The sequence below is a fragment of the Neodiprion pinetum genome, chromosome 2 (genome assembly GCF_021155775.2).
Source record: "Neodiprion pinetum isolate iyNeoPine1 chromosome 2, iyNeoPine1.2, whole genome shotgun sequence".
Lineage (NCBI taxonomy): Eukaryota > Metazoa > Arthropoda > Insecta > Hymenoptera > Diprionidae > Neodiprion > Neodiprion pinetum.
Window position 1 is genome coordinate 15,839,814 of NC_060233.1, and position 27,447 is coordinate 15,867,260.

Genomic DNA, 27,447 nt, shown 5'->3' on the forward strand with positions numbered 1-27,447 from the left:
GTAATATTGCAAAGTGACTTTACCGTGCCATAAGTTGATGATCTTGAGAATTAGAATACATTTCCTTCTCGATATTTTGTAAATACTTTATTACATGATAAAAAAAATTATGCTGCAGGATATTGAAACATTGTAGAAATATTGTGAAATGTTATCCAAAACATTTCGAACCTCGCAATGTTACATTGCTGCAATGTTTTTGCAAGATTGTGCAATATTCCCGATATATTTCAACCTTGAAAAGTTGCTTTACTGCAACGGTTTTACGATACTAAATAGTTTATCCGAGATATTTCCAATTTTACAAATTTCAATGCTGCATTGAATCCGAACCATTCGAAACCTTGGAAAGTTTCGTTGCCGACAATATTATGCTTGTAATGTTTCGCCATTGAAATGTTTCAGCAATAATGCGTGTCGTGTGAGTAAGTCTAACAGCTCCGGGAATCCTGTTACTTTGGAGAAGTGCCCAAGCAGTGGGTAAAAGATGCAATGCAGGGCGAGGTTTTACGACGCAAGTTGCACTCTCGATGGTAGGATGAGAAGTAGTGAAGGGGGAGTCAGAGGAGCAGCATGGCGTTTATGACACTATTAAGAATATACGATCGGATATGGCGAACGGCTAAGGCCGAAAATGTATAATACACCACGAGCGAAGTCGATCGGAACGGTGGTTAGGTACACACATTGCAGCAATATCGAATTTCGATTAATCGATTGGGTGACCATTACGCGGCAGCGGACGTCGACGACCATTAATAAAAGGGCGCAATATTCTGTGACGGGATAACCGGGTCGAGTATCCTGCCTGCTTTCCTCCCTTCGTCAGCATTATCCCAGACGGCTTGTTTTTCAAAGTTTTACTTTCTGCCCAAAGTTAGTCGAGAGAGGGCAACGCAACACCCTGTCTAACCGACCCCAAAGCTTGATAGTTCTCACCGAGAAACTCCCGTCAACGCCAGACTGCCGCTGCCTCTGAGTCTTTGGCTGGGTGTTTGCTTGTATCTTTCGTCTAACTCGACAAAAAAGCTCGCTTAAACGGTAAGAAAATGAAAACAAAACAAATCAGAATCCAAAAACAGAGAATAAATTAACGGCAAACACTTTTATTCACATCGACTGGTTGTGCAGAGAAAGTTTGAACACTTGTGCCTACAATTAACCTCAAAATTATATACATCACCGCATAATTTTTCTATACAAAAAAGCTATTTATTGCTGAAATCGCGAACAGCTCAACTTTTTCTATAAGCAATAAATTCATTGTGAAACAGTTTTGCTTGTCGATGCACGGAAAATTGAATCAACTTTTTTCTCTCTTCTCGTAGCTGATTGTGGGACATATTTGAGGCGTTGGGATGGCCTGTAGATTTCACGAAATGTGCCCCAATAGACTGATCGGTGTATAAATTCTTTAGCGAGTTCGTGTCGCGCTGTGGCACGACGGATGAATCACAATGGCATGAGTTATTCCCAGTATAATACGGTCGATATAGAATATAGATATGTACCTAGTTCCAACGCAATACGTTGTACCGATGCCCGATTATCGTTGACCTCGATAGGCCCTGCGGTTCGGAATATCAAGGCACAAGGTACAAAACATCAAAGCTGAGATTTTTTCGAATAGCTGAAACGCAATTCGTTACACCACGATGCTTATTCCACCTCAAAACGTATCAAAAACCTTCCAAACTATGTCCAAAATGCTGTATTATGTATCTGAGAAGTGGAGTGGTAGAACAATTAGAAAATTATGCTTCTGCAGAAGCTTAAAGACACAGGTTGGTTGGAAGACAGCTCATTTTAAACATCATTTGATTTTAAACATCTTTGTTCACCTTAACAAGCTTGTAACCAAAAAGTATAGATTACGCTTTCACATTTCAACAAATAATCGTAAGAAATGAGAATGACTTGAAGAGAAAATTGTCTTTTCGATATCTTGAAGTACTTCGAAAAATTGTGACTTTCCTGCATAACGAATTCCAGAATCTAAGGGAAACAATTGGGTACATGAAGCAATATCGAAACTTCGGAGTATTTGAATGAAAAATCATGATTACCAAATGTTGGTAGCTGCAGCAATGGTGAGATCTTGTGTTTGCGGTGAGAAGAAACCAGAGGGTAATCTTAGGCCGGGTAACCTTTTGAAGTGTTCCACCGCTCCGAGATACTCGAATGCCAGAAAAGACGGAACGAAGAGAGGACTGTGACACTCAGGAACGAGGGGGAATGTAATTAGGCGTGGCATTGTTCGCTTGACCATTGGCCATGACCGTCACCCTCCTTTGTCCTGTACTGGGGGTCGCCTCCAGACACACGCGAGAGGGAACCGACTGCAAACTGGAATACCCACTAGATGGTGCCCCATTGTCTTCCGTCCCTTTTGAACCCTACGAGTTATCAAACCCGGGTACCTGGTCCCTTTCAGAAGGACATGAAACCTGAAAAATTACACCCGATATTTCTTGAGCCTCGTGTTCTTCAACCACTGAGCCCAAGAGACGGAGACAGACAGACCAAGTCCAGCGCTGATGAGTATTTTGCATGATTCCGTTCAGTGTCGGTTTTAATCATGATAGTATTAAGGATTGCTGCTACTCACGAGGCTTGTGAGGGTTGGTTCGTTAATGGTCACATGGAGTTGTTCAACAGTGCACTTTTAGAAATGCGATGTTGAATGTAACACCGAAAATATTATTCTATAAAAGTCCACACCATTTTGGTGTTGATTTTAAGACCACTGACGTGTCAAGAATCGAACGATTTACACCGATGATGTTTAATTTTACACAAATCGGTGTCAACGTTTATTGAAACCGTGAATTTTCTGACAGTTTGTGCGAGCCTTAAATTCAAGGAATGGAATTTGGAAGTTGACCAGGTTGCCCAACGAGATGATTGAAAAACTGTTATTGTAGCAATTCAGGACTCTTCGTTCTCTGATCGTGAAACTTGTAATGAAAAAATAATAATTTAATGAGATTACTGTTACTTGATTACTTGACTTCCTTAGAGTCTATTTCTGGCTTTCGACTGCTGGCCGGATAAAAAATTGATTTCTAAGGCTTACTATATCTAAGTAAGAGGAGTTAAGAGAGCGGCAAGTTGAATTTAAGAAGGGACGAGAGGCCGAGGAAGGCAGAGAAGAGGTCAGCACGCAAAACGGTGGGGGAAGTGAAGTTAAATTAAGTTTGTCACTGCGACAGCGACGACGACTACGACGCCTCGGGTACCGGAAAGAAACTTCCCAAGGTAGGTAAGTAGGTACGTAAGTAGTTTGCATTTTTACCAAGATGTAGAATGGCGTCGCTTTAGAGTATAGATATACAGGTCACAACTGGGCAATAACCTTACCCATATCTTTTTCACTCTGTACTCAAACGCTCTACCTGAAGACCAACTCAGAATAAAAATCGTTCACGAACACAATTTACGGTTCCGTATCATAAGCTCGATTCATCTCCTAGGGACCAAATAATTTTCACCGACTTGCAAATTTCGGAGAAATTAGGACTGTGCGAGATATGTGACTTGAAATATAAAAAACGAGGACGAAGAGGGTTTTGAGTAGAAGAAAAGACACAGTGCGAAGTAAACAAGATGATGTTATTCTCGAATTTTGAACGACTACCTAATGTTGTTTGTTGATTTCGAGAATACAGGTCCATCAACGTCACAATTTTCAGTACAGGGAAAGTACGGGACCATTAATTTCATAGTGAAAATAACGACGTATCGATCTAACAACGAGACTGAAAACCCGGGTACTAACAGACGATACGTATTCGGTGGTATTTGTACCTACGAAAGACTAACGGCGGTCACTAGATACAAAATACAGGATACAACGAGGTGTTTGTTATAGCTTTTGGTGAGGAGGGGGTAGGCATGCTGCAAACTTTCATTAGCCACAGGAAATTAACCGAGGACCAACCCTGGCGGCTTGGGATGGGGATGACCAGACGAAACCGTCGAGAACGCGAACGGAAAGAGTCCTGCTCCTGATAAGACTAGATGACCTGCAGGATAAAATGGACGAGGTTGTGGGTGAAAATCCGGGAAACTTGTTCTATTGTATCTCGCGATCTTTCTTCACTTCTCTCGTCTCTTCTCGTTGTTGTTCTTCGTTTTTTCTTTATTAAGCACATTTCGTATCCGCGATATCCAGCCACCAGCTGGTAGTAGGCGCGGTGTCAAGTGAATTTGCATAATTGTTTTCGGTTTACTCTGCAAGCTCCGCCTCACCTGCTAATGGAGAAAAATACGGTCTGCGCTGTTACGGCTCGTGTACTTGCGGACCCCGCGGCGAACGATAAGGCAAAGTTTGTGTGTGCCTAACGTTTTCCCTACCTCTCTGGCGCTTTTTACACACCGCGGTGTATACGTATACACAACCGTGCCACGCGTACATAAATAATAATGCAATTTCATTCGTGGCACCACTTTTTAAGGGGCAACTAGATGTATATAACGGTGTATAAAGGACCGGGATGATTCTTCTTTTTTTCTCATCTTTTTTCTTTTTTCAATCTCTTGACTTTCTTGCTGTAGCTTGGGTCACCTTGGAGAGCTTTCTTTTCTTTTATTTTCTTTGTTACCAGAGTCGTCACCAAAATATTATACCAACCCGCTTCGAACCATCAGCTTCTACAATGTTATAACATCGTGTGAAGATATTATCCAAGATGTTACACCATGTATTCGACCATCAATGATTCGTCCCTCAAAAACTCGATGTGTCAAATACGGGTTCACCATCTTTTAATCTTCAATATAGTGATTAGTAATTTCCATCGCACAAATCCAAACTAAAAAATTGATTGATGTGGATATGACGTTGAACGTTACGCACCGCAAGGCAAGGTTATCTATTGTATCTTCAGAACCCACTGTCTAACCTCGATCATTATACATAAAAACTCCATGTCGTATTTCACGTCGTATGGAGTTAGAGTATTCAAAGAAAGACCGTTTCAGTATGAACAACAAACTCGGCAAAAACAGTCAAAAAATATGTTTGAGAACAGAACCATTAGAATATTCTCCGTAAACCAATTCCATTTTATACTCATTCCTGTAAGAAATCCTGAAATCGATACAATTTCTTGAAAATTGATGTAGTGTACTAACGCTGATTGACAATTTGCAAATAACTAATCTAAATTATCGTTTCCTGTAATTGATCGGCAGTAATTACCAGACAAGTCACGACGACTTGTCATCAGAAGTGATGAAGTGACATCAATCTAGTTACAACAACACAGCGATCGATGGTTGATCTTTTTGAAGCAGCGTATAACTGCTAAATGACATCGACGATATCAAGGGACTCGGGTGAAATTCTCGGTGAAAACTGCAACTGCAGGTGATATTTGAGCGGCAACCGGGGTGGATGTAACTGCAGCGTGCAGGTTGTGCGAAACTGGAGACCCATACACGCCATGTGATATTGATTTTGTGTCGGATGGCCCGAACGCGGGAATACAAGTCCAGCATATCCTCGGCGCCCTGAACCCCTGGGCTTTAAATGGCCAACTAGGACTACGCTGGTCACGTTTATAGTGTCCAGCAGTGTTACGAGAGCTGCATATGTGAACCCTCCGGAGGGACGTCTGATCCAACGTCTGTATCGGAAACGGGGCAGCGATGAAGCGGATAGAAGAAGAAAGAGGGGTAATTTCAGGGAATTTTCCCATTGTCATTGCGCAAACAAACCGAAGGAAGAGAATCGCTCTGTCCTGTCCTTTCTAGCCACTTGGTCAAAGATCTATTGTCGGTGCTGCCGTCGGTGCGCCACCCCTCTCGTTGCGAAAAAAAAAAAAAAAAAAACAGAAATAACACTCCTCGCGGAGAGAGGAGAGGGAGAGAGCTCAGTTCCTAAACAAGAGTTCACCACCGCGTTACAACTTGTAGGCTTGAACACGGGCTCGGAAATGGTCCACAATTTATCGGCGTTCTTGCACCAACTCTCGTTACAGTCAACCCGCTCTCTCTCTCTATCTCTCTCTCTCTCTCTCTCTGTCTCTCTCTTTCATTCTCTATCGCTCTCTGTTTCTCCCCATCGTGTGGCTCGTTAGGATTCATATATGGGACGTTCCGGGCCATTTCCGCCCCCGCCAATTTTAATTTTATTTTCCTTGCATAGCACGTTATATAGGGTGTTACGAAAAATTTTATTTTCAAGAGTTCAGATTGTTCGAGTAATCTGTGTTCTAGTAATCGTCCGATTGACAAAATCGCTGTTGACCATGGTTGATTTCAACGAAATTCACACACTAAATAATCTGTAGAGAAAAAAAAAAGAAAAAATTTAGAGCACGGAACGAAGATGGGCACGCATTCGGATTAAAAAGCACTAGCCAACTGGTCAAAAAAAGCATCTTGGATTATAAAATTGATAGGCTAAAAAAAATCAGCAGAAGCATCTGTAACGTAATGATTCAGCGATATATGTTCAAATACTGATGAAAAACTTTTTCCTGCTAATCTCTTTCGTTTGTTTTTTTGTTCTGTTCTTATTCCGGGTCGATACTCGTATCGTCTAAGATGAGTGCACGCCGATGTTCGCCTGGTACAAGAATATGTATACCGATATTTCAACAGAGAATATAGTGAGTAAATTCAATTAAAATCAATGATGGCAGACAGTGATTTCATTAACTGTGAAATTCCCAGAAAGTCCAATTTGTTCAAGCTCGCAAATGTTCAAATCGCATATCTTCTAATACCGATACACTAACAGGAAAATGAAATCTGAAATCATGCGGATAAGAGTTCAATCAAAATGGTATAGAATGCCTCATATGTTACTTTATATATTTATATTAGTATACATACATTGATACATTGTGTATTAATAATGCAGAGAAATATAAATAGAGAATATGAACGAAAACTAGGAATGCAGAAGCAGTTATAGAATTTTTGCATTCGTTGACATTTCAGAGATTGCTCAGTTTGAATAAGAAGTTTCTTCTCTGCATGCACGATGTATAAGGAGACTCTAATTGCTCAGTTTGTATGCGAGAAAAACTGCGATGAAGTTTTGAAGATTTCTCAGTATTTTTCATTCTCATTTCTAATTCAGGGTAAAGAAGATCACGTGATAATAATATTACCACTAACAAGAGTAGTTGAGATCGATTTATTAGATAAATCCAAGAACTAGACAGCTGGGAAGAACGTGGACGAAAGCTGAAAAATTGAGGCCTGAAAACCGGCGAGTATTAAAAAATAACTCAATTGAAGTATCTGCCCGCGGTTTTCCCTGATTTCCCTATCTTCTCGCTAATTCTTTTGTCTGTCTTCATATTTCTCATCAAGAGCCCAACAGTTCGCAAAGCTTACCGTGAAATCAACTGGGAAAATTAGAGCTTGCAAATGATCCGCCCCTCAGAGGTTTTCCTCCCTCATCGCTAATTGTCCCGCCAAGAGGGAAGGAGTTGGAAATATTATAACCGATTTAGATGGCTGTTGTTATAACTTTTCTGCCCAACTGATTCCGGGTTCGGTGTATTCATAGGAACAATTTAAATGGGAATGTCGTTTATACCTGACGGATTGTTTTACTTGTGGAAAACTCGACGGCCATTGGGTTAAATCTTTAACGTAGAAAAGGAGAGGGAAAAAGCGAACGACCAGACATTCGGGCGAGATAGCTACAATGCTGATCTTCGGTGTGGCAGTAAGCGAATTCGATTACAGATTCGTCGATGATAATTGCGGGAAGAGATCGGCGGACGCGATACGCCTCGCGGGATCCAATTACCGATTCGTAATTGGGGCAGAATTCCTGTCGAGTTCAAATTTCCTGGATTTGGTCTAGATAGCAAGCAGCTGGAAACCCAGCATTGACTGAAACACTACGCTTTGTTAATTAAGCTTCGTGATGTCGCGCTGGATGGTTTCGATGACGCCGAAATCAGTCGACTAAACAAAAACGGCAGCAATGTGTCAAAAATTGGGACTTCTTCGTCGCCTGCCAAAAATGAAGTCCTCGATTCAAGATGCAATTACGAAGAGTGACACACTGAGCTTTCATCAATTCCATGAAGCGTAGATTCGGGGTGTGAGGGCGTGACCTTGTTAGGCAGCCAGAAACTTACGGAAGGGACTTGAGAGTGAGTTCCTTTGAACAGCACTAATTCGTCGCGAGTTAAGGTACAGGACAGACGGTAGGCACAACTTTGAGGATCTTTGCACTTTCGATAAGGGTGATTAAAAACTGAGCGTAAGGACGAGGGCGAGCTTCTCGTCTCGAGTAAAATAGGCAGGAGACACATGAAAGGGCCAAGAAAGCGATGAGGCCGCTTAATTAGGGAGCTTATAACGATGGCGAAACTGTCCTTGCGCGTCAAGGAGGATCTGATATCTCAGAGAACACGTCAAAGATGAGAAGGATTATGCAGCCTTTATATCCATTAATTCGGTCATTATCATTCCACGCAATATTCCAGATACATTGCAGAAACTTGACTTTCCAAGATTTCAAATTTTTGAGACACGTTGCTGTAAGTTGGTCTCTACAAGATTTATAATGCTGCAGTGAAACTGCATAGTTATCGATATTTCAGATGAATTGCGCCAACTTGACTTTCCAGCATTTAAAATATTGCCGATACATTGCATTAAGTTGACTTCACAAGACTTATAATACTGTAATGAAATTGCATGGTTTTAAATATTTTGGATCGATTGCAGCAGCTTTCGTTTTCAGGTTTGAAATTTTTGTAGATACATTTTGAATGCTTATATCAAAAAAATTGTAATATTGCCGAAATATTGCAGCAGCATATATTTTTAGGATTGAAAACATTTCAAACACGTAATTGTGCAATGTTGCATCTATCCTACAGCAATATTTTTCAATACAATCGTTTAATGCGTCATGCAATATTCCTGCGGCTAATACAGCAAGGTATTTGCAATGTCGTGTGACATCTGAGATGCTCTGTAAAAATCCCTCCAATGCGATTTCGAAAAAGACAACAATTCTCGAAGAGTAAGAATCAGAGACTTATGGACTAGTTTATTCCGAGTCACTTGAGCTCGACACTTAAAACGGTAAAAGTTTCCCCGACGATAAAGAACCATTTTACAGTTCAGGAAAGACCAACGCAACTAGAAATTGCCGCAAACGGGAAAACGGAAGGAATTATGCAAAGGCACTCACGGCCCTTAAGGAAAAACTTTTTCTGTCCATTGTTTTCCGGCTGCAAGCAATCCGCGTCCAAAGTTTGGGTACCTGGTGCTGCAATTCGCAGAAACGATCCATCCGCATCCATTGTGGAGAACCGAGGCGAACGAAACGATGCGACGCCCCCGCCCCCGGGGGGCTTTAGGAATTCCGAGCATTTCTCGCTATAAACATGAGATCAATATTACAGTCTTCCGTTGCCGAATGTCCGTGTGTGTGTTTGTGCTTTTAAAAAGTCGCTTGTTTCCCGGCCTCCCAGTTCATGCGTGCCAATTTTGACCTCTCGCCTCGAGGTAGTTCAAGGTTCGGAGAAGAGAGAGAGAGAGAGATGAGAGACTTTCCATTTCTCTGAAAAGCCCTGTGGAGCTTTGTGTATTTCTGCCTACAGCGTTTCGCGATTTTCGGAAAGCGTGTGAAATTGAACGAACGTCGAGTCGTAGCCTCAACATTTTTCGAATCACTGGTGTCGGATTTGCGATAAAATAGGTTCGAAAGCCAGTTTTTGAAAATTGGATGAAGTAAAGGTTTTCAAGGTCATACGAGGAAACTTTAAGAATTGGTTTATTCAATTTTTGCAAACCAGGAAGAGTCAAAACGTTTCCAGACGATGAAACATGACCCCAAAATTTAGCCACTTAGGTTTTACAAATCTGAAAGAGCCAAGAGTTTTCATCATAATAAAAGGAGTCTTCGATACTTTGAATACTTCGAAAATTTACTTCGGGAATTGGCAAACGATCAACTTGAAAAATCTCGGTCGATAATTTCTGTCAAGAATGAGCTTCCATCGGTTTGAAAGTACCAAACAATTCTGGTCAAACTGTTTAAATCCTGCCTCAATTCAGCGTGGTAAAGAAAAAATATATGACAAAACCACTGTGCAACAGGGTGAAAACCATAAAAAAATGTTACTTTTCAGACGAAAAGTTCAAAAATCCAAAGCTCATTCGACATTTCTAACGAACCTGTTTCCAGATGAAACAAACCGTTATTAATCGAAATCGTCAAACAGCAATCTTAGCTTTGCATATAAGATAAAACGACTTGCAAATTTTCGGATCTCTCATGATCCTAAGAGAATAGTTGGCGACTGCATAGGCTGAGATAGTTAAGCCCGAAGCATAATCTCCAAAGTTGAGTCGAAAACAGTGTGACTAAGATTACCGAGGGTTATATAGCAGGTCGGGGTTTCTCGGGTAAGGGGATTTCGAAAATTATTTCGGCAGGGGTTCGCAGCACGTAGGGTTGGGTGGATGGCGCGGCAAACGGCGTGCGGGGATCTTCGGGATCTGCGGTTCAGGCTATGTTTATTAATACAGTACCCGCCATGCGACCCGTATTGTCATATACGTTAAATTGTCCACGATTAAGAAGCTAGTTTGGATTACAGTTCCAATTACACAGGATTTTGGGTCACCCCAGCAGCGCGATATCGTCTACAGCTTGCAAATGTGAGCCAGCAATTAACCAATATTTCCCATGCGGAATATTCGAAAATGATCTCCATGACGGAGAATAATAATTTTCTTAAAAATTTATGTGCTTCGAGTCTGAACACGAAAGTTTTGCAATGCGAAGTAAATGAATGGCAGAAGGAAATTTGATTACATCTGCAGCAATTTTTTTTTAAAGGATTTATTCGGCGTAAAATAAGATCACAAAATTATTGAAACTAAAACGGCCTACCAGGATCATAAATCCAAATGCATCGCTGTGGTATTTGTCCATGGTATCGGTCACAAGCGTAAAACTGTAATAATGCGGCAATATTCTTACAAAATTTCAGCTGCATTTATTACAAAGTAAAAATATTGTAGCAACGTTTCTGTAAGATAACTGCAGAAATATTGCAGCTGCGATTGTGATGCATAAATATAGTAGCAATGTTTAGGCGGTCTAGTTATACTGCAATTTCTATAAAGAAATACTCAAGTAATGTGATTTCTGTATCGTTTCTGCAACATTATAACTTATAAATTTGTGATGCATAAATATTGAACAATGTAACCGAAGTTGTAACACAAAATTATTGTAGCAATATTTTGAATACTTTTGTAATAAATCTGCGACATTTCAGCTGAAGTTGCAATACATTGCAGCAATAGCGTTTGCCAGTATTTTTTTCTCTCAATACTCCTGCAATATTGCAGCTGAAATTGAAACAACGAAACATTGTAGTAATGTTACTGCGACATTATGTGATTCGTGGGCGGTAAAACCTCAGTTAAATGAAACCGAACCGAGTAATCGGAGATGAAAAAAGGCTCGACTCAAAGAGTGGCTGTATAATATGAAAGAGGGTAGTTTGTTTCTGGCCAAGTATTTCATGCGGCGGGTATAATATGCTTAGAGAGACCCTTTCCAGTAAAACACTGGCTCATTTGGAAAATTATATTAGCGACCCCCGACAGTCCTGTTTCCCAACACTTTAGGGAACAGGCCGAATGGTTGGCAAATTAACTGTCCCGTGTCCGGCAAGCAAACAGTTGAATCTAGTTGCGTCAACGTCCTATTCACCCGGCCCTTACATCCCTGCATCCCAACGTACCACTAACGCAATTCCTAGGGACAATAAGGGACAATAACAATTATCCCCAGACCGTCACCGTCCCGCAGCGCCTTCACTTACTTCGCAGTGAGGAGGACACGATGCTTTGCCTTTGCCTGGGCTTGTTCAGTGACGCCCTGAATTTACACCCTGAGGTACAATAATCTCTGTATATAATTCGTTGATATGAGCGTCGCGTATACGTGCAATCATCTCCAAGATATAATAAAAATTCATACCTTTGCACCGTCATTTCTAAGGCAAAGAAGCACGCAACATTGTCATTGTCGTTCAAATATCGCTGCAATATTCTTATACATTGCAATCGTCGCTGCAACATTGCGGAAAGATTTTCACAACATTTTTATACGCTGCGATCGCTTGTGCAACATTGCAGATACAATACAACTGAAGTTACAACATTGCAGAGAGATTGCTACGATATTTTCGTACATTGCAAACGCCGCTGCAACATTGCGGAAAGATTGTTACAACATTTTTATACGTTGCGATCGCAGCTGCAACATTGTACAGACATTGCAACTAAAGCTGCAACATTGCAGGGAGATTGCTACAATGTTTTTTGAGTACTACAATTGCTGTTGACACATTGCAGGAACATTGTTACAATATGTTTTATATATTGCAGAGGTATTGCTGCAATGTGTTTATACATCGCATTCGCAGCTGCAACATTATAAAGATACTGCAACAATATTTTTACATACTGCAATTACAGCTGAAACATTGCAATAACATTGTGACAGTATTTTTATAAATTTCAAATGTAGTTGCAATATTACAGAGAAATTGCTACAATATTTTTTGTTTGAATTAGACTTTAGTGGATGATTGTTAATTCTATTCAAGTTTCCAGATTTCTGTTGAATTCAGTTACCAGCATATTTCAGATAGGTGTGCAATTTTCTATAAAGAGATTGATCATCGAGCCTTGAGATGAATTTAAAAAAAATTGTGGAAATAATGTTCAATATAAAATTCAGATGGTCTGAAATCATGATCAAAATACTCCGGTACGGACACTATGAATTTCTAAAATACAAATTCCACAAAGAAAAGAATTGACTCTATTGTACCATAATTCGAAAATTTAACGATACGTGCATAAAACTGCTAAACCAATTTGTTCTTTAATTTCTTTCACTCCGTCGATCAATTTTGACGAGAACTGAATCGGGGGCTTTATTTGATGAAGAATTACGCAAATGAAATGGTATTCAGTTGCCTTAATACCAGGCCAGCCATTAATTACACGTGATAAGAGGAAAACGGCAAATCCCCATATTCGATATTAATATTATGTATATAATATCGGAATATCAATCATGATTATAAAGTCATCAATAACGAGTTTCATGTAAACAATCGTATGTAAATCCCATATAAACGAAAAATAAAATGTGCATCATGTACATTGCGTATACATTATATATATTATATACATGTATTCAGCAGCTTTATAACGCGGCTTAAATTCTTTCCTTCTTCGCTCTTTTTCCGCATACATCAATTACAATGAATTGTCATTATTATTATTCCGCAGGAAGTAAATTAAGCAAACGCGGAGCGCCTCTATTATATATATGTTTACTCAGTTATACATATCTACACACGATCGTCAATTATAATACTGCACGTTCGTATATATTTACTCAGTTGATCAGCTATCTGACGACTAGATAAATACTGTGTCATCTGACCGATTCGTCAAACTGAGAAAAATGAAAAAATGAAAGTACATAAGTGTAAACAAGCGAAACGCTGGAACGAAATAACACCAAGTGACACAATTTATGAAAAATAAATCACGAAATAAGGCAATTCTATTGGAAAAATCTTTCACCGATGCAAAAATGATGACAAATATTAATGGATATAAATCAAAACATCAAAATATCGCAACTCTGGATTTCAGTAGAGAAAAGTTGCTTATCAATATTCCTTTTTTCGTTATTGCAATAATTACTTATCCGTTGAGTACACTGAGAGAAATTTTTAGTTACGATTACCGCTCAGTCCTTAGCTATTTTTTGTTTTTTACCACAATCGAAAAGTATAGTTTTACGTACAAAATGAAAAATAGTTTTGGAGCTGTTACCGGAAAGTCTAGTATCCGTTACTATTCTTTCTCATTACGATCACTGTTACTATATTTTCTTGTAACCGTTGCGAAAATTTAATGATTGCGCAACAATAAATTGACGTTAAAGCCTTATTTAACTAAAAAAGTAAAGTAAACCTAAAAAACTGATTTTGCGTTGCAATTACCAAAAAAGGATCGACAATGGCGCAAAATGGTTACGCGTACCTCGTTTTTCGTAATTTCAACAATGTTCAAACAGTTTTTTTTAACGATACCCGTTTTACTGAATTTTTCTAGTTACCATGACACGTGAAATTTTTCTCAGTGATATGCCTCAGTTTCACCATTTGCAAAAAACTTGTTCACCAAGATGTGCGAGAATGATAATTTGGGAAAGTTTGGAGTAAATTCAGGGCGCTCCGAATTTCGTGATGTTTCTGCGCGGCAAAATACCTTATCAGACTTTAATTCAATTATTTGCCCCTCACGGCACCTAGCTGTGGCGGCATTGTCCTGCCCCCCTGCTAACGCTGATTCGTTATCACCCTCTACGCGACACAATGGCGCTAAACAGAAGATAACCCGACCCTGATAAGTGATAACTGTCCTCCGCGACAACGATTCCGGTTTCATCCACCGCACAGCCCCAATTTCGTGGCTCGATAGCTCTTGAGGTACGATTGTGGGGATTAATTACAAACGCGTACGAATTTATTCGTCAATTTTTCGCTTCATTTTACAGCTTCATTCACCGGATTAGATTTAAAATTTTTGTACTAAATTGGTGGTCACGTCGAATCAAATAGAGTAGATAATAAATAATACTGTTCAACCTGGATAACAGAAGTTTGCCATTCGTTGCTCAGCTAGGACTAAATAATAATACGGCGGATAGATCAATGATTCATAACCAAATACGTAAACTGAGAAACAATTGTTTCTGTCGTCGATATAGAATATCGGGGGGAGAAATTTTCTCATTTTCTTACGGAACGTGAAAATTTTTTTATGTAGAAGAAGAGAATCTTTATTATTTTTGAAAAATTAGACCTATTTTATATTCTTGAACACCCGAATGATTATAATATTAAAGAACTGATGAGACTCTGCTAGGTGATATTAGAGAATATTGAAGAGTTAAACTTGCAAATTTTTCTCCTTCCTACTTTCAGTTTTCCAAAGTTTTATATCGTTAAATTGATTAGTACATAAGTAAATTTGTATGTAACTGAATCGTATAATTTTTGAACAAAAATTCAACAATGAACAAACTGAATTATAAATAAATAGAAGTTTTGGTGTTTCGTTGTTGTTGTTTTTTTTTTTCGAACGTCACAGTTTTTGTTTATAACGTACCATATAAGTCACAGCTTTGACTTATAAAACTGTACAGTAAAACGATAGTTTTTATATTCTTTTACATATTTTGAATTCGATTTGCGGGAAATTCGACGATAACAATTGATCGAAAACAATTCGTTCGACCCAACACAACTCAACCTAATAAATTGTTGTTCAACAAATTGGTTTGTTTGGCTTTGTTGATCAACGCATTAATTTATCTTAACAACAACAAAGCAACAATATCCAGTCCATCGCGATAATTGGGAGTTCACTTTTTCGATTAAGCTATTGAATATGAACTAGGGATTTCATGCGTTTTTGAGTCTTCTTCGTATTCGGGTACTGAAATCAAAAGACGTGGTAGATTGAAAAAAGGTGGCGTATTAAGGAATCTAAGAACGTACTAGATTTAGTACAACTGTAATAAAATGGCAATGCTGGCTACGACGCGGAAAAAAAACACCGAAGAAAATGCTTCAAATTCATTTTTGTACTAGATTTACCGACACAAGACATATTCAAAAAGTCGCAGAACCAACTCAGGACTCCATCTCCACAAAACTAATATCTAAAAACTGTTCGACGAAGGGTTTCATTTTCATCTCCAATATTTAAACAAAAATAATCTAAAAAGACGCATTTTTCTAACCGAATATTATTTTTCTAGAAATTATACACATATATGCATATGTGAACATATTTACTTGGAAAGTTGGAAAATGTCAACAAGGTCGCAGATAATCGATTAAGAATATGCTGACAAAGAAAACTTTTCATAGAGAATCAAAGTGTGGAATTTATCATTTTATTTGTCAACAGTTTATACAGCTTTAGTTATCGTAACGTTTAAATTTGCCAAGCAAATGACGATACGGTTTTCATTACGTCGAGAAGTCCATTTCGTTATCTCGGCCGGCAAATTAACTGACTAATTTTTCACGCCAGGAGTTAATTATATCAGATACAGTAACGCTGGTATGAAATCGAAATTCTTCAGGCAAATTCAACTACGCAAAGGATAATTTGAAAAAAATCTGCTAATACATCTGACTAAATTATATCGATTGCATTGAATACAAATTGGCGAATTCGATTGATTTTAATTAACCCTTGTATCGTTATTTTGTTTGGTTATAGTGAGATAACACTATTTCTAAGCAATTCGTTTCTACAGAAAAATTACTCGAACAAGTTTAAAATTATACGTCCGGATTCTGCGTTTAATTGCTCTTCGGCACTTTGAAAGTTGGAATAAATGAGATCACATCCAAAGGCTATAATAAGTTAGGCTACACTTCTTGTACAAACAAACGTTGCAGAAACGAATCCTGTCGAGTTTAATCATTTTTGATCAATTGTCATTATAAAATCTCTACTCAAATACTTGATATCTCAGATTTTGTTAGTCAAATTTGCTCAGAATCATTTCTATAACATATAGAATATGGATTTGTTGACCACCATTGGCACAAATAACGTTGCTAAGGATTATTTGAAAAAAACTTATCTTTTTTTCTCAACTCTTTCGCCGGTCGAGTCGATTTATTTATTACAGTGCAGTCAAAATAGGTTTGAATTAAAAGTATTCGGAATACGGCTGAATTTTTTTTTTTATCAGGGTTTCTGACCCTCGGGAACTGAGATCTGAAGTAATTTTTGAGCTGCATAGCCGGCGTTTAGTGAAAACGGCAAAATTCGACATTTTTTACGTTTATCTCAAAAACTGCCAACTATAAATGAAAAATGATTTGACTATCGTATAAGCCAAAAAATTCTGCATCGAATTATGTCCTCATATGTCAGAAACGAAGTCGATTAACCTATCAATAAAAAAGAAATCCTACTTATCGACGGCGTATGAGAAATTTTTGTGAAATAATTTCTTTTTTATTAATTCGTTAATCTGAGTCAGTTTTCTATACATGAGGACATAATTCGGTGTAGAATTTTCCGCTCAACACGATGGTCGAGTCATTTTTCATCTATCGATAGCTGTTTTTGAGGAAAACGGCGAAAAACGTCAAATATTGCTGGGTTCTACGTCAGCAATGCACTTCAAAAACGACTTCAGACTTGAGTTTCTTAGGGTCGAAACCCCCTGTGCACAAAAATGCAGCCATATTCCGAATGTTTTAAACAGAGATCTATTTCGACTGGACTATAAGGTTTCCGGCAACGTGGAGAGGGAACATGTGGCAGGAGTTGAGGGGGGCAAGTTTTGAGGCACCGGTTTAGCAACGCTATCTGCATTCCAGTCGATGAGCACCGGTTCCTGCAGGTGCCGAGCAAATTCGCTTTTTGTCAGGCTCGCCAACAAGCCGTGATAACGTAAACCGTAATTTCAAACACCAGGTACGTAGGAAAGTGCTTTATCTGTGCCTCGGGGTTACGGTAGGGTTATTGCAAAATGCATATCACATATAAAATTATTCACGTTGCATATAAAACGGTAAAAACATCGCTGTAGTCTATAAGAAATATGATATATGATATGCAAAGTAACAATTGCTGCGATACTTCTACAATATTTCAAACCCTGCAAAAGTCGCACTGTTAGAAATATATTTTTTCTATACTGTTGAGTTATAGCCGAAGAAAAATTTTACGTCTTTTTCTCGATTTTTGTTTTTTTTTTTTTCCTTTTCTGTGACATGACCCGAAAAGCAAATGGATTCGAAATCTGAAATATGATAGATTACATCGTGATATTGAAAAGCTCAACGTTCGTCTATCATACAAATTTACAAATGTATTGAATGAATCATTAAAATCAGCCAAAAAACAGCAGGAGAACTTCGCTAGAACTACCGAAATTAAGACGAAGCTATTTCTACCAAGATAGTCTTCAAAAAATACGTAATAATAAAAAATTTTCACATCATATTGATAGAAATATATTTTACTATTACATATTTTTGAAGACTAGTCGTTTGGACTGGTGTTAAAAATAATGCAATAATATTAATTACTACAAACTGAACGTGATATTATCCATTCAAATGAATGATTTTCAGAGTTGTTTAGTGACGTTGAGAAATTATTTAAATCAAGTAAAGTCGAATCAACTTTATTCGAACTTTCACTGTTTTACTGTTGAATTAAAAATTTGAAATGTGAATATTTTATCACGTATTTATGATCAACAATCAAATTAAGTGTAAGGAAAAAAAAGTATATTCCGTGTTGCATGAAGATATGAAGAAATGGAATTACTAAAATCACATCTGCGACTGGAAAGATAAAAACTGACAATCATTACCTTCATTATTATTATTGTTATTATTATTATCATTATTATTATCATCATCATCACAATGACATGATAACACGAGAAGAGTCAAGAGTTTCTTCAGGGCTTTAAAAAATTTTGTAATCTGCCTGGCAAAGTTAAAAGTTTTCAGAACGACTTCCGACGTTGTATATATGTACAAATATATAAGAGACTCTCAGGGACATAAAACCGAAAGCAGGTAGGTATATAACGTATACACGTAACATCCATTTTATATAAATACACAAATACAGATATACTTTTGCCGTCAAGTATAATACAGTTTCAACTTGAGGCGTTACTTTAGTACGCGTGACTCAGTCAGTGCTTTTGCATACCTTGTAATGAATGAAAACCTTCTTATTTGCAAATTTCTTCCGGGACAGAAAACATTTTTCGAAGAAGAATTTTTCTGCGAAATTGTTTCTCACGCGGTGCAGGTTTCATTTGCAAATTTTGAGTTACATAAAAATATCTGTTTGTATCAACTTTTAAATTCGTAGAGTAAAATTTTTACTCCGGAATAACGATAATCAGACTTGGTGTAAATTTAACAACCGATATTCTATGAAAAAAAAAAATCTTTTTTGAATCAAACTGACCGAATACATCATATCAACACCGTTAATAATTGAATTGCAGATACATAATTTACAAAATTGTACGAAATAATAAGCTGAATTGAACTGTAATTTTTGCTTGCAAATGACCGCCAAGTTTTTGGTGAGAATTTTTTTTTAAATTTCCTTTGAAAGAAGCATAAAATACATTTGCGAATTCTCGCTTAAACTGGAAATTCTTTTCAATTATCGTTCCCAATGATCAAGAACTAATTTCTCAGAAAGGAATAATATGTATCACGATAATTGACTCACTAGTTTCTAACCTTAGCCCAATGTACATTTAATAAATCTGAAACGGCTTATTTTTTACACTAGACAATTATGTTGGCAGCGCAGAGAAATCTACAGCGCCACAGTCGGCCAAGTGCGAAACAAACTCAATCTCAACAAACATAACATAACCCACGACTGTCGAATCCACAGTCTTACATACAGCTCTGGAAACTCTAGTGGTGGGGGCTGAACGCTTGAGAAATAGCATTTGATTCTCGTTGGGTCCGCTAGAGGCGGGGCGGTAGAGTGAGGTTGTTTGGGAAAGAGATAGAAACAGGTCTGTCATCTCTGTCTGACCTTATTATCGGTTCAAACGAGTTTGAATAAGATTTTGATGAAACAACCCAGAAAACTGTGCGTTTGGTTTTTTCGCTTTTGTAGCCGGTTCTACATTTCGGGACAACACATGGCTTCGGCATAGTTCATCGTCGCACACCACTTATTGTCTTATTACTACTTATGCGATTTTCACAATTTTTACGTACATTTGGAAAATTTGGGAATTCAGTGCGAACTTGCGGCAGCGTCAAAAAACGAAAAATGCACCGTAAGCGTATTTCCCCAACCACGCAAATTTCGATGAGTTTCAAGAGCTGTAAGTAAAGACCGTGGTCGAATCTAACCTTAGAATACCGCGGGGATGATGACTTGTTAGATTGACACGTATTCTAAGGTTAGATTCGACGGTCATGGGTTATGTTATGTTTATTGAGATTGAGTTTGTTTCGCGCTCGCCCGACTATGGCGCTGTAGATTTCTCTGTGTTGCCAACATGACTGTCTAGTTTAAAAAATGAGCCGTCTCAGATTCATTGTTCCCAAGTGCACATACCTTCGTATTAACCGGATGTTATAGTCAATCTTTCTCACAGTCCAAGTAACTCATATTGATCTCGGTCGGTAAGGATTCTTTACCGACGGACCAAGTGTTGCGTACACTTACGCTTCACTAACAAAAAACGTTACTGATAGCACCGTTCTACATACAATACCGACTACGATTATGTGAAAAAAGTTGTATTTTACCCAACAATAATGACATGATACGAGTTTCTATAATCCAACCACCATTTATTGCAGGTATACATTTCTGGCATTATTTTCGCTAGAATAAAAAAAAAAAATGTTGGCTGTTCCTGTTCGACATTGCATGTAGAACGGCGCCATCGGTAGATTTTTTGCGTTGGTGATACGTACGCGTAGGTAATGATCTACATAAGTGATATTTCACTCGGTCGGTAACGACTGCCCATAGCATTCTCTTAATATATACATTTGAGCATCGTTTCGAGAAGTTCTTCATCAGTTGAGACGGTTATAATCTGAATACAAATAAACATAACACACAGCGACAATAATACGTGACCGCTAAGTGCCAACGATACGAAACAAGAATACTTTCGCCAGAGTCAGGCGATTATATCAATAAGTCTTACAAATGTAAATAACAATACAGAAATAGATGTAATATAATACATGGAGGATTTCAGCTGGTGGTCTCTAAGGTTGTAGAAACGAAGTTGACAAAAAATAGCAGCGATTAAAACATAAGAAACGGTTGAAAAAATCTCCAGCAATTTTCTTAGCGCTAACAATGGTGAAAACAAATCCAACAACGTTTGTACCGTGTGAGAGATTGTTTAAATACTAGCATTGAAAATGATTAAACAAACCGTGTTTTTTTTTTTTTTGTATCTGATTCTAATATTTGAGGGCATATTTTGTTCGTCACAGATAATTCCAATAGTAATTTGGAAAAAGTTTCACGAACAGTCTTCACAGGATCGATAAGAGTCGATTGGTCGAGGAAGTCTGCAATTGAATTTGCGAGTTACAACTACATTATAAAATAAAATTTGTCCAATTTTTGTCGGAAAATTTTTGGGAATTTCATCAGCGAACAAAATGAATTTTTCATTATGAACGATACAATTATAAAAATTTTCCTCATTTTGTTGGTATCTCCGCTTCATTCATTCAAATTTGTTTAGATTCCTTTGGGTTTTTTTTTTTCTCCCAACAATTTAAAACTCACGTGCGAGTAGTTTTGAATATCGAAAGAAGCCTTCTTACCATTCCATGTGCTGCATGTTGTTGTTGTTGAGATCAAGAGATCGCGCAGGCGTCATGTTCCTGCTTTTGAAACTTTCGAGAAAGAGCGAATACCTCATTTTTATACGGCAAAACTTATCGACGAAGATGGCCAGGCTTCGTATTATTCGTCGCAGTATTTTACACTTTTATCGAGTGATTCGAACTCTGTGAACAGTAAAGAACATATATGTAGCTAAAAAATTGTTCATACCGAAGTATTTCACATTTATCTGTGTATATCCCCATCCCCGTTATATCCTCGTATTCTACAAACTCAGCGAAATTCACGTGCATAGAACGGAACCAACGGAAATTTGTTTTTCATTTCCCTTTGTGAGCTTTTGGCGATATTTTTCTTTCACCCGTTCAAAGCTTCCATCGACAAATTTAACATTACAGCTTGCAGCGACGTCGTATCAATATGACTATTGAAACGCAAATACCGGCTTTCGAAAAATTGCTAATAAAGAAAAGCAAACGATCATTTTAATCAAATTGAATACCGGATGAAATTTCGATCCGATGAAATTGAATTTAACGAGATTCGTTTTACACTGTACGAACATTTACGAGGTTGAAGTTAGTAACGTTACTTCAACGATTCACGTTTAGGAAAAAAACGTAACTTCGATCCTTAACGTTGTCTGAAATTCAGCTAGTGTAATCGTAACAAAGAAAACATGTTCAAATTTCGAAAAGCCAACTCCTTGAAAGTCGTTTTAAAATTGTACGACAGCAATATTTTTCCATCTGCTTTTGTTACGCTAACGTTACCAACTTCAATCTTGTGAAAATTTCGATTTTGAAGAAACGCGATAATCAATTGAAGAAAAAAAAAAAAAAAAAAAGGGCGTAAAAAGCTAGCAGAGCTAGGAATCATAATTACTTGAGAAATAAAGCTTAGATTTACTCACCGTGTTAGAATCTCTCTGAAAAAAACTTCAACTGTAAACTGCACGAGCACCTTTTTCACTGCGCACTAGATTCGCGATGAAGGATTATAGAAGAAAGGAAAAAAAAAAGAAGATTCTGAGGAGATACCTAGGCTTGAAAAATTACTCGAAAACTCGAAATTTGACCGGCACTGAGCAGCGTAGCGTCGCGACGCGTGACCGAGAACTGAGGAGCGGACGAAATCTGCGAAGACGCAAACCGTCGTGTTATTGGCTGATAAGAAGTCGCCTTCTATCTCTCTCACTGTTTCTTTCTCTCTCTCTCTCTCTCTTTCTTTCCCTCTGGTTTACACTTTGCCGACGAAGCGCTCATCCCACATTATTCATGCTCTAGTGCTCGAATTTTACTAAGCCGGCTGCCTGCATCGAACCTGTGTGAGGTAAACACTCAACTTGTCCACAGAACACAGCCGCAGCTTTGTTGATTTACTGCGGGGTAGAATAACCAGGAATTCTTCCGCTGTCCGCGTAGAAATTTTGCCAAATATTTTGAAACGTGTGTAGGAAATTTTGACGAAAAGACCGCGGATGAAGAATAATACGATGGCATTGATTTTGGATTCTAACAATCAGACTTTAATAGAAAGATTAGATACTCACTGCGAGTTATAGAATTGACTTTTATTTGGAAAATTTTTTTTTTTTTCATGTCAACTCGTACACCTTAAAATCAAAAGATCGAGTCAAAATACCTGTATTTTAGTAAAGAAATACTTTTTGAACAATTTTTTTATTTTTTTTATAAATCCAGCCTTGAATATCAGTTTTTTATTTCAAATAACTTCATGTTGTAAAAAATCTCGCAAATTCATTCGATTCTACTTTGGTCTGGCTGATTTTTTTCAGAAGACAATTTTCTACAATTTTATAATTTAGACACTTTTTTACAAATCATATATTGGTATTGTTGAATATTCGATTCTTCAGGATTGGACTTATATTAATATTGATCGACGAATAGTAATACTGGATTGGCTATTGAAAAGAAAAAATCTGTTTCTGATAATTTATAAAATGTTTCCGAAACGCTATATAAGCCACCGTCAAGTAAAACGAAATAAATGTATAGATTTTTAACTATTTTAAAGAAATTCGGAACGATAAATTGATATATTAGCTGTTGCTTATAAGTTCATTATTCTTTTTCTTGCGATTTCTGGAAAATCGCTTAAGGTTACGATTGAATTTTTTCTAAATTTAAGAAATGCTTATTATGTGATTATATCATAGTTAAATTGATACCGATTGTATTGATTTTCAACTCAGCAACCTTCCACCTAAATTCGTGAACTTAAAAAAAACGTCTCAAATAAATTTTACTTTCATGTAATTGAATCGGAAAAACTTTCATTGTAAAAATGGGATTCTTCGCTTTCCCCAATTTCAGAATTGTCAAGTTATTAAAACATTCAAAAATCGGCATACCAACGGAAAGAAAAACAGAGTCATCGATAAATCATTCCTAAAAAATAATTAATCCACAAATTGCGAATGAGTTGACCGATTTTCTTCGATCATTATGATTTACAATATTATCAACCAACGAAGAAACAATAATGTATGTAAAATGTTGCCTTCTCATGATGAAGTTATCCTTTCAAAATGCAATCAAAATTGTCCCGATGTCTTGAATGTCTAAAAGTTCATATAATTCTATTTTAATATGGTTGAAATATTTATTCTCTTGATGATTGCCATCACATTTTTTAATCAACGATTTACGATGTGCGCAAAAATACTTTTCTCACGCTAACATAAAAAAAAATTAACGTCACTTTTGTGTGATTGAGAAAATGTTTCACCGAATGAAAGGATCTCGAAAAAACATCGTTGGGTATAAATTTTAAAAAAATCAGTGGAACAAAAAATGGGTTCCAAACTCCTATTTATCTTTCTTGCTTTTAATTTATCACAGAGATAATTTGAAATCAAGGGAATAGTAATCACAATGAAGTCGAGAGAGGATGTGCAACAAACTGCACATTGAACTCTAATTCCGTACAACATTGTAACACGATACGTTGGGTGGCGGACTTGTATCCTCGGAGAACAAACGATGAGTCGACGAATGCAGGGTTCTATTGTATTAATAGTAGTGAAGGTGGGATAAAAGAAATGGAGACCAGGTCCTTTAATTACTCTGAAGGAATAAAGGCGGTCGTAAAGAAGGCAGACGCCTTTGCTCGGAGGTGAAATATTAATACGTGAAACGTGTTGAGGGACCGAGGCGAGGCGGGGTGAAAAAATTTCTCATTTTAATATGCTTTAGGAAATCTTATACCAAAGAAGAGGAAGAAGCTGGTGGTTGTAAGGTTACAGGGAATGAAACTATTTTATTTAAGGTGAAAGGATCAAGGTAAGAGAAGAAAAGAAAACAAGGAGCTGAAGGTGTAAAGGCGGGAAAAAAGAACCGAGAGAGGATTCTCCAACTTTTTATTTCACAGGGATATCCTTCCTTGTGCACCGTTTCCTTCTTTGAGACCTTTTCTTATTACGGCTCAGCCAGCAGGTATTTCTTGCTAAATTAATTCTTGGCCAGCGCGTTTTCCTTGCAGGAAATTATACCTAAGCTCACTAAGCGCGCAATATTCAACAGAAACATTGTAGCAATGCGTCTTTGCAATTTCTGAAATAATTCATATTCATCTGGCAATATTGCAAAAATATTGCAGCAAAGCAACTTTTCGAGATTCGGGATGTTTGAAACATATTTCACGATATTGCAGAAACAGGGCAGTAACGTAATTTTTGAAATGTTTCGTATTCATCCGACAACATTTCAAAAACATTGCAGCAAAGCAACTTTTCAAGGTTCGAGATATTTGAAATACACTCCACGATATTGCAGAAACAGTGCAGTAACGTAATTTTTGAAATGTTTCTTATTCATCCGACAACATTTCAAAAACATTGCAGCAAAGCAACTTTTCGAGGTTCGAGATATTTGAAATACACTCCACGATATTGCAGAAACAGTGCAGTAACGTAATTTTTGAAATGTTTCGTATTGATCCGACAACATTTCAAAAACATTGCAGCAAAGCAACTTTTCAAGGTTCGAGATATTTGAAATACATTCCACGATATTGCAGAAACAGTGCAGCAACGTAATTTGTGAAATGTTTCGTATTCATCCGACAACATTTCAAAAACATTGCAGCAAAGCAACTTTTCGAGATTCGAGATATTTTAAATATATTCCATATTGTTGCAGAAACATTGCAGCAAAGTATCTGTACAAAGTGTGAAATATTTAAAATTCGGTACACAATATTGCTGAAACATTGCGGAAACGCAACTTATCACAGTTTAAAATATTTCAAACGATTTGCACAAAGTTACAAACACATTGCAGCAATGCAACTTATTCTGGTTATATAAATTTAAAATACGGTACTCTACACAATATTGAAAAATATTGCGACAGCGGAAATTACATCGCTTTTAAAGATGCAACGTACAATGTTGCAGGTACATTGGTACTAACGATACAGTTCGAGATTTGGCATGTTTCGGGCGAATTTCACAAGGTTAGAAAAATATTGTTGCACCTGCAACTTATTCTGGTTTTAAACCTTTCAAATAAGTCGCACAAGTTGCAAAAATATTACCGTAACGTAACTTTGAGAGGTTCGAAATAACGTTCAGGTACATTGTGTCGTAGTTTTGTAATATTCTTTCAAATAAAATGGTAATAAATACTTGAATGTGGTAAAAACGTTCTCGCAATATTGTTTAATTCTTGTCTTGAGCATCTCTGAAAGGGACGCTCTCCTCACTCCTGTTAGAACAATATAAATTACAAATCACTCATGACGAGTGGTTATGTAACGAGGGCTAGATTCATTACACAGAAGTTGAAATATCAAGTTTTTCGGGCTTTTCACGGGCAATTTAACCGCCGCCTTCTCCTTCTTGCCAGGCCAATTTAATCTTAGCCTATACTTCTCGAGCACCACTTCTCGTCTCCGTAAATATAATAACCTCGCATATATACAACGCGAGGAGAAAGAACTTCAACTTTCTTTGAAAGTAAACCTATAGGTACTAGGTAACCACCCCAGGTCCAAACTTCTCGAGGACCTTGTGCTTCGAGCTGCGAACTAGCAGGTCCGTTGTAAAAACCGACTTTTCCTTCACTTTCCGCACTTGAAAACTGCAAAGCCAATAGTTTAAACTCTCGCAAACTGTAAAATGAACATTTGCCGTCACTTGCCCCTTGATTTCTGACTCAAAACAAATTTCTTTCTCCTCGAAATATGTCTAGAAAAATCTCCACTAGTCTATACACAGAAAAAAAGACACGTACCAGCGTCTAATCTGGAATCAACGATATTTATATTCCTTGTAAACAAAATAGCTGTCTACGTTTAAAATATTTTGGTATTATTCTTCGATGTGTCATCATCTTACGTATTTTTTAAACAATTCCAAGGTTTGACTTGAATACCAGAGTCATGAAGAGAAATTCCTTTAGGAATGAACGTTACCCGGAAATATAAGCACATAGAAACGTCCTTCGAGTAGAGGACGAGCTTTCGGAATGAGCTTCCGCAGGTTCGTGCCAAAATATCTTACACAGGGTAAATGTAATGTATCCGCTATAAAGAGACGGGCTTGGAATCTCACGTCTAGGCAAACTTTCCAGCAGGATCTAGGATAATAATTTAAAAAGGTCCTGATAGATTCAGTAAGAAAAAAAAAAAAACAAAAAAAAAATGCCCGCAGTGCTTACGGCTTGTACGGTTTTTTTGCGATCGACTGTTTCACTCACTCTTAATCACGTATTAAGAAATTTCGTGCGAAAAATTCTTCGTGTCCAACTTTTCTGCCGAACTGCATCAATATCTTTGCGCTGAAGAAAAGTTAATTCAGGAACAGTGAAAAAAAAAAAAAAAACGAAAGAAAAAGAAGATAATAAAAACAACGGGAAACTACATAATGTTATTAAATGATTTATCAAAATGATTAAAAGATCCTTTTTTTCTTTTTTTAAACATTTTTCATTCCGATTACTTTATACATGTATGTCAAAA

General features: G+C 37.4%; 1 protein-coding gene across 13 annotated transcripts in view; it reads right to left on the minus strand.

Annotated features, from left to right (window-relative positions):
• The window catches only part of LOC124210981 (CUGBP Elav-like family member 2), a 370,442-nt gene that overhangs the window by 231,223 nt on the left and 111,772 nt on the right, over positions 1 to 27,447 (minus strand). The window contains exons 1-2 of one of the 13 annotated variants that reach the window (XM_046609540.2): positions 22,373 to 22,564; positions 21,438 to 21,623 (exon numbers count right to left, since the gene is read on the minus strand). The exons of the other annotated variants lie outside the window; for them this stretch is intronic. Coding sequence (XP_046465496.1) covers positions 21,438 to 21,535 — 98 coding nt within the window. The 5' untranslated portion in view covers positions 21,536 to 21,623; positions 22,373 to 22,564. Of the gene's footprint in view, positions 1 to 21,437; positions 21,624 to 22,372; positions 22,565 to 27,447 lie in introns of those variants that run through there. 13 annotated transcript variants of the gene reach the window in all.